The following is a 17,960-nucleotide window of genomic DNA, read 5'->3' on the forward strand; positions in this document are numbered from 1 at the left end:
AGGCCAGAAGCTCGGAGCCCTGCGGCGAGTAACTCACCACCTGACTCCCCAAAACCTGTCCACCATCTACAAAGCACAAGTCTGGAGTATGATGGAATACTCTCCACTTGCCTGGATGGTGCAGCTCCAACAACACTCAAGAAGCTCGACACCATCCGGGCAAGTGGAGAGATGCCTGCTTGATTGGCATCCCATCCACCATCTTCAACATTCACTCCCTCCACCACCGACGTGCAGTGTGTAGCAACTACAAGATGCACTGCAGCAATGTACCAAGACTCCTTAGTACCTTCCAAACCCACGACCTCTACCACCTAGAAGGACAAGGGCAGCCGATGCATGGGAACACCACCACCTCCAAGTTCCCCTCCAAGCCAAACACCACCCTGACTTGCAACTATGTTGCCATTCCTTCACTGTCACTGGGTCAAAATCCTGGAACTCCCTTCCTAACAGCACTGTAGGTGTACCTATCCCCATATGGACTGCAGCAGTTCAAGAAGGCAGCTCACCACCTTCTCAAGGGCAATTAGGGATGGGCAATAAATGCTGGCCTAGTCAGCGATGCCCACATCCCATGAATGAATTTTTAAAAAGGGTGACCGTGCCCCCTCTGGGGCGTTGGCAGCTTCGTCCTCCCCAGATGAGGCTTGTTGGCCTGCATGGCATTGTGTGACTCGAGTGCGGGCACCTGCCTTGGTGACACAAACGCAGGCATTTTCAGCATGTGCTTCACGAGTTCTCATAATTTCCTTCAGTTTCCACATATGGCTGTAAGAGCAGCAATAACACTCCATCCTTGCGTCTTGTGGCTCCTGCTCGCCATCCCCGCTTGCCCTGCCTCCCTCCCTCTCTTGCGATCTCAGACGCCACCTCCTCAGCTGTGGTCAGCAGCTTTATGTCAGGATCATTCCTTCCATTTTAGCATGCTCACATTGGTTTTATTTATTTATTTAGAGATACAGCACTGAAACAGGCCCTTCGGCCCACCGAGTCTGTGCCGACCAAGAACCACCCATTTATACTAACCCTGCAGTAATCCCATATTCCCTACCACCTACCTACACTAGGGGCAATTTACAATGGCCAATTTACCTATCACCTGCAAGTCTTTGGCGGTGGGAGGAAACCGGAGCACCCGGCGAAAACCCACGTGGTCACAGGGAGAACTTGCAAACTCCACACAGGCAGGTTGTGGCTTCATTTATCCTGCAGCACACAGTGCAGATTTAATGACATGGCAAATGATGCATCACAACTGTTGCATACCTGCATCAACATCACTCATTCTGCATTGGCTTTTGCACGACGCTACCAATCACATACAGTGCCAATCTTCATCTTGGCGCAGCATCATTTAATGAATGGCACCAAGACTTCTCATTGTGCTCATCAGTGCATTCCTTGTGTCCCCTCTGCCTTAAAGCCACGGAGCCATGAAAGAAAACAATAGAGCTGCTTCGCCAGGACCACTTGCCCTCGCCGATCTGAGCAAGTCATTTATGCGCTTGTGACACTGCACCCATGTTCTACTAGTGACCTCACGGTTCAAGACCTCCTCTACTACCTCCGTCCAGGCTTCCTTGGTGAGGGGGGCAGGTCTTCTGACTCCATCTGCAACAAAGAGGACCTCCTGCCTGGAGGAGAACCTGCCAGGAGCATCACTGAATCATGGGGCAGGATGCTGCCTGCTGGCTGCCATGTGATTTACTTTGGCTGCAGGTGAAATTGGTGGCAAATAAAGTCGGTCAACACACATTAACATACCGTTTGTCTTTGCTCCATGACCTTCTGGTCAGTTATTCGCTGTGACCCTGTCCTATCAACACCTTTGCTTTTGTTATCTCTTGCCCCACCCCCGTTTTATTTGCTTAAAACCTATTACATTTCTACCCTTTGCCAGTTCTAATGAAGGGTCACTGACCTGAAATGTTATCTCTGCTTTTCTCTCCACAGATGCTGGCAGGCCTGCTGAGTATTTCCAGCATTTCTTGTTTTTATCTCAGATTTCTAGCATCTGCAGTATTTTGCTTTTATATATGTATATAGAGAGATACAGCACTGAAACAGGCCCTTCGGCACACTGAGTCTGTGCTGACCATCAACCACCCATTTATACTAATCCTACATTAATCCCATATTTCCTACCACATTCCCACCTTCCCTCAATTCTCCTACCACCTACCTACACTGGGGGCAATTTACAATGGCCAATTTACCTATTGACCTGCAAGTCTTTGGCTGTGGGAGGTAACTGGAGCACCATGCGGAAATCCACACTGTCACAGGGAGAACTTGCAAACTCTGCACAGGCAGTACCCAGAATCGAACCCGGGTGCTAACCACTGTGCCGCCCACAAGTTATTGCCCCTTATCTGTATAACTATTCATTTATTGGATTTTCGTCGTATGAAATATTTTAAGTCCAGAATTTTTTTTTTTTTTTCGTTCATGGGATGTGGACATCGCTGGCAAGGCCAGTATTTATTGCTCATTCCTAACTGCCCTTGAGAATGTGGTAGTGAGCTGACATCTTGAATCGCTGCAGTCCTTGTGGTGTAGTTGTACGCCAACAGTGCTGTTAGGAAGGGAGTTCCATAATGTTGACCTAGTGACAGTGAAGGAACGGCGATATGGTTCCAAGTCAGGATGGAGTGGAATTTGCAGGTGATGGTGTTCCCATGCATCTGCTGCCCTTGTCCTTCTAGGTGGTACAGGTCGCGGGTTTAGAAGTTGCTGTCTAAGGAGCCATGGTGCGTTGCTGCAGTGCATCTTGTAGATGGTACACACTGCTGCCACTGTGTGTTGGCGGTGGAGTGAGTGAATGTTGAAGGTGGTGGATGGAGTGCCAATCATGCAGGTTCAAAAAGTCACAAATGCAGCTACCTCCATATTGATGCGGTACTAAGTGATTTATTTCTTCAACAGAGAAGATGATGAGTGTTCAGAGTTGCGTTCAGAACTTAGCCACAGCCAACAGGACGCAAACGACGATTCTCGAAGTATGGATCAGGATCAAACCTCTGTCTCTGTGCCTGAGAACCAGTCAATGATGGTCTCTGCAGATATAGGTAAGATGATCAGAACAGCTGAAAAATGTTTCATTCCAAGGGTTCCCAAACTTGACTTATCGTGTACTCTCTTCCAGATTTAACAGCAGCCCAAAAACCCTTATGAGCATATAGGCTTAATATTTTAGCCCCTTTAATGCCTAAGATTTGTACAAAATATACAAATTTTAATACAAATATATAGCATCAATTATGCTTTAATAGCACTCCTCTCTATTAATGTGATAGATGAGATTGTTCGAGTATAAGTGCATATTGTTTGGAGTGATAGTTTGAGTCGTAAGTTGCTTAGTTAATTGGACACTGAAGCATAATGGCAAAATTTTCTGTGCTCCACAGTGGGTTAATAAAACCACATGTCCTAGCCATCACCAACACTACCTATTTCCACCTGAACAACATTGCTGCCCTTCTGTTACTGAAACCCTTATTCATGCTTTGTCACCTCTAGGCTCAATTATTCCAAATGCCTTCCTATCCTCAAACTCCCACTTGTCCAAAACATAGCAACCTGTCTTCTGTTCTGCTCTACATCCCCATCATTTACTCACATTGGCCCCTATCCCACAACATACTAAGTTTGAACTTGTTTTACCTTCCACAGCAACCTTATGTCCTTTGATTGTTTTTTTTAAAACTTCCCTTTACCTCACCAGTGGTGGATCCATTGCTGTTCACTCTTCCTCACCACCACCACCCCCAAACCTCCTCTGCATATCCACCAAACTCTGCTGCTTTAAAAGCCTTGTTAAAAATCATCTTTTTGGCCACGTTTTGGTCATTCCTTACTACTCTCTCCCTCCATGGTTCACATCCTTGTCCCTGCCAACTTCCATTTGTGAAGTCCCTTGAGCCATTTTTTTTAGGTTAAAGGTGCTATATGAATACAAGCTTTTTTTGAATTTGCTATTCAGGCTATTGCATTGTATCGGCACATAAATCAGTTAAACTTTATTCCATCAAGACCCCTCCAAATGTAGATGCCATCATGCACACATTTATGTAAACTGTAAGTAATGCATTTCTCTAATGGAGTCTTAAGTTGTTTAGATTTTCTGATTCTGTGATATCGAGCTAGATTTTTAAAAAAAAAGTATGAGAACTCTGAATTTCTTGCCAACGTCAGTGAAATGTTCAGTAGTCTCGACTCCTGCATCATATGGTACCAGCAACCGTCCATTCAAACCGGCTCTATCTAGCTGCTTCACACAGATCAGTGGAGGCGGGATCCTGAAGGAGCCAGGTGCCACTTGGGGTGCAAGAGACTCCCCTTGGGGGCAGATGAGACACACCTTCCCTGGAGGAGCCAGCCCGGAGTCAAGGGATCACCGGGAACCTATGGCCGGCAGTTGAGGACAATGGACTAGAGCAGATGTCCCCCCCCCCCCCCCCCAACCCCGATCCTGCTCATCCAGATGCCATAAGCCCATCTCCTGGAATCCCGCACTATTCGAAAATCGCCGGCCGGTTGTGTTTCTTCTCCAGGCATAAGGCGAAGTAATTGCAGGTGATGGTTTCCCCCTCCCAGAAAGTGCATTGCTCCAGGTGGGTTGCTAATGACCAGCAGTACAGATAGCTGTTTTCCTAGGACGAACCCACCAGCTTGTCCCTGGGCCATCCGCATGCCCTTGCATTTGGGAAAAATACAACAGGTAGAGTAAACATCCGCCAGGAAGCACCCTGACTTTTTTTCTTTAAAGACACAAGCAAATTAATTTCGTAAAAATGAAAAAAAATAGTTAAATCCATCATTAGAGAATTTTTTCTGAGTACCCTCAGGGACACACTTACCACCATTTGGGAACCAATGTTTTATTCGGTATAAGCAGAATGTGCTCTATAGAGGTAGATTCTTAAACCAAAGCAGAATATTGTGGATGCTGGAAATCTGAAATAAAAACTCCAAATGTTGTAACACTCAGCAAGTCAGGCTGTACCTACTCTGATGAAAGGGCATCGACCTGAAACGTTAACTCTGTTTCTCTCTCCACGAATGCTGCCTGACCTGAGCGTTTGCAGAATTTCCTGTTTCTATTTTAGGTTCTTAAATTGCTGTATAATCCATTGGAACATTTGAGTATATTAACAACAGATTTGAATTAAATGTAGGGATTGAAATTACCAGGATGAGAAAGGGTATAATTCTGAGATGTCCATGGGGACCAGGAGTTTGGTGGATGGGATGAGAACCCAGATGTACCACATTTCCATCCCATTGAAGATCTCATGGTAAATCCATGGTGTGGGTGAATCTTTATGTCCAGTAGAGACTCTGGAGGCATATCCATGCTACCTGTGGAATTCTGCCAATTATGTCTTCTTTGGGACCTATACTTCGCTTCCCAAGGCGCCAAATATTTTAGGAAGCAGAAGTGGTTCACCCGAGGGATGATTTATTACCTTAGAATGCAGATCGCTATTTGGATGTAACTCAGCCCAATTTTTCAAGTCATATATTCTGTCATAATAGCAAAATGCTACAGATGCTGGAAATTTGATTTAAAACCAAAAATGCTGGAAATACTCAACGGATCAGGCAGCATCTATGGAGAGAGAAACAGTTAATATTTTGGGTTGATAAGCTGCAAAAAAATTAAGAGATGTAACAGGATTTAAGCAAATATAGAGGAAGGGTAATAGGGTGGAAGGCAGGGGAGATAAATGACAAGCAATTGTGCAAGGCAAAAGGAAATGGCCGTGGGACAAGCAAAGAAACAAAAGACGTCTAGAAGATGTGTAAATGGGAAATTGCAGAATCATCAACAGCTGCCTTCTGGAAAAAATGGTGGCAAGAGATTATGATCTGAAATTGTTAAAATCAGTGTTGTGTCCAGAAAGCTGTAAAGTGCTTAATCAAAAAATGAGATGCAGTTCCTTGAACTTATGTTGAGCTTCACTGGAACAGTGTAGCAGGCCAAGGGTAGAGAGGTCAGAGTGGGTATAGAGTGGAGAATTAAAACGACGTGACCTAAAGCTTGGGGTCACGCTTGTGAACTGAATGGAGGCGCCCCACAAAGTGGCACCCTATCTACTGTTGGTCTCCCCAATGTGAATATAAATGTGACTTTAAAATCCACAGCATCCAACCACGTAGTCCCACAACACTCAACAGCCCACTTCTGTCTTCTGCGAAGATCCACACAGGGACTGCCCATGTAGATCCATCATTGCACTCTGTTCTTGCCCCACCGAACAGGTTTCTTCCTATCGCAAATCTTCTTTTCCCTCCCCTTTCCAGTCTCTTCCTTCCTATGCCTCCATTTCTTCCAATGCCCTCTTTAACATTTACCTAGCCCTAAACGTCTCCTTTTCACCATGGACGTTCAATCTCTCTATGCCTCCATCCCTCACCAAGGTAGCCTGAGGCTCTCCATTTCTTCCTTGAACAGAGGCCCAGCCAAACCCCCATCCAGCACCACCACCACCCTCTACCTGGTTGAACGTTTTCGCATTGAACAAATTCTTTGACTCCACACACTTCCTCCAAATAAAAGATGTTGCTACGGGAGCCCCTATGGGTCCTAACTATGCCTGCTTTTTTTTTGTGGGATGTGCAGAACATTTTTTGCTCCAGTTCTACTCGGGTCCTCACCTTCACCTCTTTTTATGGTATATTGATAACTTTCGGTGCCATTTCTTGCTCTCAACCTGAACTGGAAAATTTCATCAACATTGCTTTCAGTTTCCACCCTTTCCTTGCCTTCACATGGTCCATCTCTGACCCTTCCCTTCCTCGACTTCTCTGTCTCCATTTCAGGGGATAGGCTATTGGCCAATGACTTCCACAGCTACCTTAACTACACATCCTTCCACTCCGCTTCCTGGAAGTACTGTATTCCATTCTCCCAGTTTGTCCATCTCTGTCACATCTGATCTGCCGATGCAACCTTCTATACCAGCGCTTCCAATGTGTCAACCAAGGCTTCACCTCCACTGTGATTGACAGGGTCCTTGACTGACTTTGTCCCGTTTCCCCCACTTCTGTTCTTAGCCCTTCCCCTACTCTCCAATCCCCCAGAACCACAATAGGGTTCCTCCTTGTCTTCACCTTCCACTGCGCCAACCTCCATATTGAACAGATCATTCTCTGCCATTTCAGCTGCCTTCAGCATGATGCAGCCACCATACTATCCTCTCCTCCCCTTTCAGCATTCCGAAGGGTCTGTTCCCTTCGAGTCACCCTGGTCGACTACTCAATACCCCCAACACCCTTCTCACGGCACCTTCCCATGGAAGCACAGGAGATGCAACGCCTGTCCTTTTACCTCCTTTCAATTCACCATCCAGGGCCCCAAACACTCCCTCCAGATGAAACAGTGATTTGCTTGTTGTACTTTCAATTCAGTATACTGTTTGCACTACTCATGATAGTCTGCTGTACATTTGGGAGGCCAAATGCAGATTGGGTGACTGCTTTGTGGAACATCTCCATTCAGTCTGCATGCATCACCCCGAGCTTGCAGTCGCCTGCCATTTTAGTTCTTCACCCTACACCCACTCTGACCTCTCTGTCCTCAGCCTCCTACACTGTTTCAGTGAAGCTCAACATAAGCTGGAGGAACAGCATTTCATCTTTCGATTAGACACTTTACAGTCTTTTGGACACAACATTGATTTTAACAATTTTAGATCATAACTTCTGTCCCCATTTTGTTTTGGAAAACTAAATTCTGCTATTTCCCTTTACACTTCTAGACATATCTTTTGTTTCTTTACTTGTCCCACTGTCATCTCCTTTATAATGGATGAAGTTAACATCAAGTGTGAGAAACTTAACAGGAAGTAAGATTGTAAGTGTAGATGCAGCTGTAAGGGGAACTTGGAAGGCTGGTTCAGGGGATTATGAGCATGGCGACATTAGAAATTTCAGTTACTAAGGAGAAATCAACTTTGAATGACAGTAGGAGGACTAAAAAGAAACTTGGTCACATGGGCAGACTTACCAATGGTAACTGAGAAATTTGAGGCTTGATATTGAAGGATGATGGATAGGTGGGAGGGACTAAGTGTGACAAAATCCTGACCGGAGTCCTACAAGACTCCATGCATTTCCTTAAAAAACAAAAGTGAGACAGTGAATCACTTAAAACATTTTTTGTCACAGTAATTATAGTTCAAAAGTTCAAAATTTTAAGTGTTTCATGTTACATATTTCCCAATACAGTGATTACATTTGCGCGTTAATTTGTCTTTTGGGTTTTTTAAAACCTTCATTGAAGGTTTGCCTGTCTCAAATGTATAAGCTGGAAATTAGCAATTTTTTCCAGAACAGAAGGGAGTTTTCAACCAGATCTTGAACGTTCTATGTATGTGCGGTTTTCAAAATTTCTCAGCATGCAACAATAAGTTTCTCTGAGTTGAAGCAGAAAATTGCCTTCTCTTTGAAAGAAAGTAGTGATTAAATTCTCAAAGCTTTATTTAAGATAAGTTTCTCATTTACAGTATTAACTGCTCCTTTTCTAGTATGAGCAGCTCAATTTTTGCCTCAGTTTGTAACAGCTGTGGTTAATGGCACATGTGGTTTTTCTTAGTAAATTTTTTTTTTAACAAGAATGGAATTTTTTTCAATCAAAAAGTTCAATCATATTCTGGTTATTTTCCCAAGTGATTTTTAAACCAAAATGGAAGGTAAGTTTGAGTGATTAAGTTCCTCCTGAGTGTCATGTCAATCATAACCTACATTCCTTACTTGGTCATTTTCGTTCCAAGTTTAGTTAACCCATCTTTTCCTTCGAGAAAGGCAGCAAATTATTTTTGGTACTCAAAAAGGTTATTTTGTATTTAAAAGAACATCTTGGAAATGGCATAAACTATTGACCATTGAGCCTTTTATGAGGTAGTTTTATTTATGACAATTGATCTTTATTAAAGACTGTCCAAGTGCTTAAATGCATAAATTGACTGACTGGAAAAAACAGTTTGCGTGATGGCCATAAGGGAGCTTTACTGGGGGTGAAGGCAGATACGTGAAAGGACTAGGGACATTTCAGTTCTCATTTTCCTAGGTCGTCTCCTCAAGCTAGACAGACTCTGTTCCTTCATGACTGCTAGTCCCCAGCGACCCACCAATAATGCTAGGTCCTGACCTGCCCAGTGCAACCATATTCCAAGGCTGCCCTCCCTAGACTTCTGTTCACCTTTCCTGCACTCCCAAACCCACCCTTTCAATGCTCGCAAGCACATACACCAAGCTTCCACTGCTTGTAAACTCTGGGACTGTCTGAGATCGTCACAGATTCGGAGACCCTTCCTCCCCAAGCCTGAGAGCTCTTTTCCTCCAAAGCTCTCCATTTGCAGGACTTCCCTTCCTACTAATCCCAGATTCTGGCATCTGTACCATTGCTCTTAGAATCCTTCTCTACAGTGCTTCTGGATCCCAAGGCCTCCCTACCAATCATCTCGAGCACTGGGATTGCTTTGAAAGTACGACTGGACCTGAAGACCCTCTACCAGTACTCCTGGGGCCATGCAGACAAATGAGTGACCCTGCCAATGCGACTTGGAATAATATCCTTATACTTAAAACCTCCAACTCATCATGAGCACTGTATGGGACATCAGCTACTGTGTGAACATTTATTGCTTATCATACTTTATATAAGTTTATACTTTATGTATATCGGTTGACTCAAATTTCTTTTCAGGGTTTCCATCCCAGAAATTAGAGCATCACTGAACTAGAGTTGGAAGTGTAGGGACAGAAATGTAGTGACTTAAGTTTGTTGTTGTGAAGTGGGGGTTAGGCTGCAAATAACAGAACAAATGAATCTAAAACAGATGGAAGTGAATAAGTTATGGGCATTGGCTGACAAGTGGTAGTTGCCATAGAATGCGAACAAATGCAGGTAATAGTGGTAATGTAAAATGAATGGTATTGAACTGCAAGATACAAAAGCGGGAAGGGATCTGGAGGAACTGGCAGACAGTTCTTCGCAACTATCGTTGCAGTGGGCAACAACAGTAAAGAAGGCAAAAAAGTTCATTGGATATATAGGTGGAGGGTAGAAGGTTAAGTCCATTGAGCTTTGTTGGCTCCAGTTGGTGCACAATGTAAAATTCTGATGAAAAGTGTACAAAGGAGCGCAGCAGATGTTGTGGATTTGGCACCTGAACAAGGAGAGATTAAAGAAATCAGGATGAAAGGAAGATTCTAAGATTTTAGCAACGCTTCCAAGATTATAGAGCATGTAGATAAACACGAACCTAATAACGGGATGGGGAAACATAAACTTGAGTTAAATAGTTGGAGGGAAAGTTTAGATTCAAATACTGGGTGGAACAGATTCTTCCAAGAAGGTGGGAAAGCATAGATGGTTGGAAAATTCAAAAGGGGTTGATTTTCTCTTGCAAAAATAACTTGGTTTGAGGGACAAAAGAGACGATGTCAGAAAGAGGGACAAGACTTGCATTTGTGGCATGTTAACAGGCCTCTCAAACATCTTGAAGCACTTCACATACAGTGACTTGAGGGAAAATGCAGGTTTTTTTTTTACTTTGGAACAAGGCAAATGGACTGCAATGGTCTTGTCCTATCTATATGATGTCAACGAAACTCGTAACAAATAGATCAAATGATTGCTATCAACATCTGTGATGCTACATGTAAGAAATTATGGCTGTTACATACATATAAAAGCTTCTAAAACATTTTACTCAGTAGCAACATCTTGAAAAACATTTTGAAAAGCTGTTTTTACAAAGGTTGTGTGCATGAGAGAGAAAAAAAGATGGTGTTATATAAATGTTGTGACATTTGTTTTGTATTATATAATCTTTAAAAATGGATTAAGCTCAAGGGGAAATAGATGAGTTGGAGTTTGACAGAGACTGGGGTTCAACAGGAAAAGAGAGAATTTTTTTCATTTAATGTAACTTCAATTTAAACAAAACACAGGTTGAATTTTGAAGCCAACTTCCCTTGCTGGCAGAAAGCGTCAATGTTAATTGCATACAGCTGTGAGACACAGATTCTAACACCTATTAGCCAGAGAGAAATTAGTGTTCTGAAGACATGCCAGTGCAGATTTTGCTTTGGTTTGGTTTCTATAAACTTTAAAGTGTGTATTTAGAGAGTAAGAGAGGCACTAGAGCCACAAATAGATGGTGAGAGAGAACACTGAAGTTAAAGGATCAGAGGATGAGTGCGCCTCTGGCTTCTTGGCATCCAATAATTGGTGGGGGAAGTAGATGGAGGTTTAACAAAGTAAGGGGAGGATATAGAGGTTGAGTGGATAGCTCAAAGGGTAAGAGGTGTAGGGGTTGTGAGAGTTGGTAGGAAGAGTAATGAAGAGTGGGAGGTAAAGGGGTAGGGGGGGAAAGGGGAAGATGAAGCATGAGTGATGTGGAAGAGATGGGAAGGAAGTCACTGAGCCAGATTTTTTTTTTCTTCCTGCAATCCCTACCCACATGCAGCCACTGATGGGTGCTTTCCCTGCCACACCATGCTATATTAGCTTTCGCCTCCTATTTTAAAATCAAGAATTTTTTTAAAAAGCCCAAGGAAGAAAGACCTTCATTTATACAGCACTTCTGATGACCTCAGGATGTCCCAAAATACTTCACAGCCAATGAAGTATTTTTAAAGTGTAGTCACTGTTGCAATGCAGGAAACATGGCAGCCAATCTGCACACAGCAAGCTCCCACAATCAGCTGTGATAATGACCAGATAATCTGTTTGTTTAGTGATGTTGATTGAGGGATAACTATTGGTAAGGACACCAAGGATGACACTCCTGCTCTTCAAAATAGTGCCATGGGATCTTTTGCATCCACCTGAGAGCGCTGACGGTGCCTTGATTTAACATTTCATCCGAAAGTGCAGCACTCCCTCAGTGTTCTGCTGAAGTGTCAGCCTAGATTTTATGCTCAAGTCTCTAGAGTGGCACTTGAACCCACAATCTTCTGACTTGGAGGCGAGAATGCTACCAACTGAGCCACAGCTGATACGATGAAGCAGAAGAAAGCAGAGAGAAACAAAAATAATATTTAAGGAGAGAGATGGGCAGAAGCAGAAGAAAGACAGAAATAGCAACATGAAAGTCCATCTAACCCCCTTTGCAACAGCAGCCTCTTGCTGTTCCAGTACAGCTACAACACTGGCATCTGCCCTGCAATGTGGAAAATTGCCCAGGTATGTCTTGTACGCAAAAAACAGGACAAGTCCAACCCGGCCAATTACTGCCCCATCAGCCTACTCTCAATCATCAGTAAAGTGATGGAAGGTGTCATCAACAGTGCCATCAAGCGTCACTTGCTTAGCAATAACCTGCTCAGTGACGCCCAGTTTGGGTTCCGCCAGGGCCACTCAGCTCCTGACCTCATTACAGCCTTGGTTCAAACATGGACAAAAGAGCTGAACTCAAGAGGTGAAGTGAGAGTGACTGCCCTTGACATCAAGGCAGCATTTGACCGAGTATGGCATCAAGGAGCCCGAGCAAAACTGAAGTCAATGGGAATCGGGGGAAAACCCTCCGCTGGCTGGAGTCATACCTAGCGCAAAGGAAGGTGGTTGTGGTTGTTGGAGGTCAATCATCTGAGCTCCAGGACATCACTGCAGGAGTTCCTCAGGGTAGTGTCCTAGGCCCAACCATCTTCAGCCGCTTCATCAATGACCTACCTTCAATCATAAGGTCAGAAGTGGGGATGTTCGCTGATGATTGCACAATGTTCAGCATCATTTGTGACTCCTCAGATACTGAAGCAGTCCGTGTCGAAATGCAGCAAGACCTGGACAATATCCAGGCTTGGGCTGATAAGTGGCAAGTAACATTCGTGCCACACAAGTGCCAGGTAATGACCATCTCCAACAAGAGAGAATCTAACCATCTCCCCTTGACATTCAACGGCATTACCATCGCTGAATCCCCCACTATCAACATCCTAGGGGCTACCATTGACCAGAAACTGAACTGGAGTAGCCATATAAATACCGTGGCTACAGGAGCAGGTCAGAGGCTAGGAATCCTGAGGCGAGTAATTCACCAAAGCCTGTCCACCATCTGAAAGGCACAAGTCAGGTGTGTGATGGAATACTCTCCATTTGCCTGGATGGGTGCAGCTCCAACAACACTCAAGAAGCTCGACATCATCCAGGACAAAGCAACCCGCTTGATTGGCACCCCATCTACAAACATTCACTCCCTCCACCACTGACTCACAGTGGCAGCAGTGTGTACCATCTACAAGATGCAATGCACCAAGGCTCCTTGGACAGCACCTTCCAAACCCGCGACCTCTACCAACTAGAAGGACAAGGGCAGCAAATACATGGGAACACCACCACCTGCAAGTTCCCCTCCAAGCCACACACCATCCTGACTTGGAACTATATCGCCGTTCCTTCACTGTCGCTGGGTCAAAATCCTGGAACTCCCTTCCTAACAGCACTGTGGGTGTACCTACCCCAAATGGACTGCAGCGTTTCAAGAAGGCAGCTCACCACCACCTTCTCAATGGCAATTAGAGATGGGCAATAAATGCTGGCCTAGCCAGCGACGCCCACATCCCTGAATGAATTTTTTTTAAACTCTTAATCAGAAGTGATGACATTGAAGTTGATAAAATAAATGAAAATTGAGTCTAATCACTCAAAATATATATTTTTTCAAAAAACCGTTGCAATTTATCTTTCTCGTCCTCTTATCTAGGACTTGAATAATGTTCTATTACAATGAAAATGAAAAAATATGTATTTCACAAAATGATTCAACCAACATATAGACTTGAGCATGTATGTTGAGTACCTTCATTAGGTGAAGACTGCTGCTTTCATTCCTAGGTCCCCTCTTAGTGCTTGCAAATCACTTAATCGCATTCCTGGTGCAGCCTGATAGCATACATGTCTCTATGATCCCATACCCTGAGACCTCCCTCTCCAGTGCCCCGGATCCTGGGACCTGATCCACTATTTCTGGAATTCCAAATCCAGTGGACCCAAAAAAAGAGCACTGCTCTTGGTGCTTCCCGATTCTGAGGACCAGTCTCTCTTTCAAACTGCTGCTCGACCTTGAAACCACATCCCAGTGTCACATAAGAACATAAGAAATAGGATCAGGAGTAGGCTATTCAGCCCTTCAAGCCTGCATTGAGCTTTGTGAAATAGTCTAAGAGACCAGAAATATCGAGTTTGGTTAGAACAAAGTAAGGAGTCAAATCGGGCTGAGCACAAACTTTAGGTACAGTATCCTCTTTTAGGAACTCTTGTGGTCCTCTGATCTGAACTTTGAAATTAATTGTTTAAATTCTTGGCCGTCTTTCCTATTTTTGTGACAGTTTCTCTCATCTACATCATTTCCTTGAATTTTAGAGATGGTTTAACTCCTTTTGCTTTTGTCGTACTTTTTCACAGCTTGAGTTGCTCTCACTTCCATTTGCCTTTCAAAAAACTATTCACAAATTAACGACGACTTCAGAAGTATTTATCCTGACTCTTGACATTTATCTCCACTGTACCTTTTGTTCAGTCTGATTAAGGGGCTTGCTTATTTCCCAGCTGAGAGTTCTGGCAAAGGACATGCACCCAAAATGTTTGTATCCATGTAAGGAAAAGGTAGGTTGACAAATTTGTTGTGTATTTCCAGCGTTTCCTCTTTTTATTTCTTCCTCCAATTGATGGTCACCGATAGTTTGCATGAAATTCTAGTAATGTGTTTTTTTTCGGCACCAGCCGCAATCGTGAAACTGAAAATGTATAGTTTTTTTGTGTTAGATAATTGTAGTGACCTCAACTCAGAGCTCCAGAGGGTACTGACTGGGCTGGAGAATGTAGTCTGTGGAAGGAAGAAGAGCAGTTGCAGTCTATCAGTGGCAGAAGTGGACAGACACATTGAGCAACTTACCACTGCCAGTGAGCACTGTGACCTGGCTATAAAGGTATTTATTTACTGGATCTATCTGCTTGCTCCCTCTCTACCACCATGCTCCCTCTCCCCCACCATAACTTTGTTGGGGTTTCCACTTAACTACTTATTAAATTACAGCAGCAGAGCAAAAGCTGCTCTGAGGAAATGTCAGGCTTTTGTCTTGTCCACTAATTGTATTATCCATCTAATCTCTTTTGTCTGCCTGGCAAGTGTTTATTATATCATACTTCAGGGCAAAAATTAGCGATTGCTGAAATGAAGACATCTATTATTTCTGTTTAAATATTCCACTGGCTAAATGGGAGCAAATTAAAAGCAGTTTAACTCAGTAGATAAGGATTAATGAGGCATAATTAGGTAAGAAAAAAAATGAGCAATCACATTTCTCAATTGGCAAATAGCAACAACCAACCAAGTAAACTGCTAAAACAATTTAGTGAAGTTGATTTGGCAATTTGGTTTCCCTTCCCTTACTTGTGCAGCAGTCCTTTCTTGTCTTGAGTGTACAGAATATAACAATTAGAACAATGTTCTGATGAAGTGTCACTGACCTGAAATGTTAACTCTGCTTCTCTCTCACCAGATGCTGCCAGACCTGCTGAGTATTTCCAGCATTTCTTGGTTTTATAACAATCCTATCTGGACATGTCAGACAAGACCTGTGTTTGGTACTTTTTCATTACTGCAGACACAGTGATAGCTATGCCATCTGCTAAAGTGCAACTTGCGGACCACATCAAGGACTGGGACAGCTGCTCATTTTCACACCCGGTGTTCATGTTCTTGACATACAGTGCCCCAAAAAGAACTTCTTTCCTTCTAGTACCATTTATATGCATGGGCATATTAAACTCTTAATTAAGCTCTTAATTAAACTTTGCCGATGCATATCCTCGTAATAGCTCCATAATTATGCTAAAGATCCAAGATAATAGAAAGAAAGCAGTGTGTTCTTCTGGAGTCCAGCAAACATTCCCCTCTCAACCAGTGCCACCAAAAGCAAATTAACTAGTCATTCATCTCATTTGATTTTTGTGGGATTTTCCTGTTTGCGAAATGGCTGTTAGAGATTTGCAATGTTGTAACATTGCTATATGTAAAAAATAGTAACTAGTACCTCAAGGGTTTTGAGAACTTTCAGAGAGATGTAACACAGTGCTGAGTATTTTTTTCTCTCTTTACAGAATTTTTTTCAAAAAGTTAGCTGAGTTTTGGGACAGGCTGGATTGACCAGTAGATACAGACAATGTCCCAGACACTGCCATCACCATCCCCGGATATGTCTTGTCCCACCGGCAGGACAGACCCAGCAAAGGTGGTGGCACAGTGGTATACAGTAGGGAGGGAGTTGCCCTGGGAGTCCTCAACATCGACTCCGGACCCCATGAAGTCTCGTGGCATCAGGTCAAACATGGGCCAGGTAACCTCCTACAGATTACCACCTACCGTCATCCCTCAGCTGATGACTCCGTACTCCTCCATGTTGAACACCACTTGGAGGAAGCACTGAGGGTGGCAAGGGCACAAAATGTACTCTGGGTGGGGGACTTCAATGTCCATCAACAAGAGTGGCTCGGTAGCACCACTACTGACCAAGATGGCTGAGTCCTAAAGGACGTGGCTGCTAGACTGGTCTGCGGCAGGTGGTGGGGGAACCAACACGAGGGCAAAACATACTTGACCTCGTCCTCACCAATCTGCCTGCCGCAGATGCTTCTGTCCATGACTGTATTGGTAGGAGTGACCACTGCACAGTCCTTGTGGAGACGAAGTCCCGCCTTCACATTGAGGATACCGTCCATCGTGTTGTGTGACACTATCACCGTGCTAAATGGGATAGATTTCAAACAGACCCAGCAATGCAAAACTGGGCATCCATGAGGCGCTGTGGGCCATCAGCAGCAGCAGAATTGTACTCAACCACAATCTGTAACCTCATGGCCCGGCATATCCCCCACTCTACCATTACCATCAAGCCAGGGGACCAACCCTGGTTCAATGAAGAGTGCAGGAGGGCATGCCAGGAACAGCACCAGGCATACCTCAAAATGAGGTGTCAACTTGGTGAAGCTACAACACAGGACGATCTGCGTGCCAAACTGCATAAGCAGCATGCGATAGACAGAGCTAAGCGATCCCATAACCAATGGGTCAGATCTAAGCTCTGCAGTCCTGCCACATCCAGCCGTGAATGGTGGTGGACAATTAAACAACTAACTGGAGGAGGTGGCTCCACAAATATCCCCATCCTCAATGATGGGGGAGCCCAGCACATCAGTTCAAAAGATAAGGCTGAAGCATTTGCAACAATCTTCAGCCAAAAGTGCCGAGTTGATGATCCATCTCGGCCTCCTCCTGAAGTCCCCAGCAACACAGATGACAGCCATCAGCCAATTCGAATCACTCCGCGTGATATCAAGAAATGACTGAAGCACTGGATACTGCAAAAGCTATGGGCCCAGACTATATTCCGGCAATAGCACTGAAGACCTTTGCTCCAGAACTTGCCGCGCCCCTAACCAAGCTGTTCCAATATAGCTACAACACTGGCATCTACCCTGCAATGTGGAAAATTGCCCAGGTATGCCCTGTACACAAAAAGCAGGACAAGTCCAACCTGGCCAATTACTGCCCCATCAACCTACTCTCAATCATCAGTAAAGTGATGGAAGGTGTCATCAACAGTGCCATCAAGCGGCACTTGCTTAGCAATAACCTGCTCAGTGACGCTCAGTTTGGGTTCTGCCAGGGCCACTCAGCTCCTGACCTCATTACAGCCTTGGTTCAAACATGGGCAAAAGAGCTGAACTCAAGAGGTGAGGTGAGAGTGACTGCCCTTGACATAAAAGCAGCAGTTGACCAAGTATGGCATCAAGGAGCCCTAGCAAAACTGAGGTCACTGGGAATCGGGGGGGAAACCCTCCGCTGGCTGGAGTCATACCTAGCACAAAGTAAGATGGTTGTGGTTGTTGGATGTCAATCATCAGAGCTCCAGGACATCACTGCAGGAGTTCCTCAGGGTAGTGT

The 17,960-nt window shown here is 44.3% G+C and overlaps 1 protein-coding gene across 3 annotated transcripts in view; it reads left to right on the forward strand.

Moving 5' to 3' along the window:
- Positions 1-17,960, forward strand: part of mcc (MCC regulator of WNT signaling pathway) — a 238,146-nt gene that overhangs the window by 140,032 nt on the left and 80,154 nt on the right. For all 3 annotated transcript variants that reach the window (XM_068029851.1, XM_068029852.1, XM_068029853.1), the window contains 2 exons: positions 2,929-3,071; positions 14,780-14,943. In XM_068029851.1, coding sequence (XP_067885952.1) covers positions 2,929-3,071; positions 14,780-14,943 — 307 coding nt within the window. The remainder of the gene's footprint in view (positions 1-2,928; positions 3,072-14,779; positions 14,944-17,960) is intronic.

This window comes from Heterodontus francisci, chromosome 4 (assembly GCF_036365525.1).
Source record: "Heterodontus francisci isolate sHetFra1 chromosome 4, sHetFra1.hap1, whole genome shotgun sequence".
NCBI classification, from domain to species: domain Eukaryota; kingdom Metazoa; phylum Chordata; class Chondrichthyes; order Heterodontiformes; family Heterodontidae; genus Heterodontus; species Heterodontus francisci.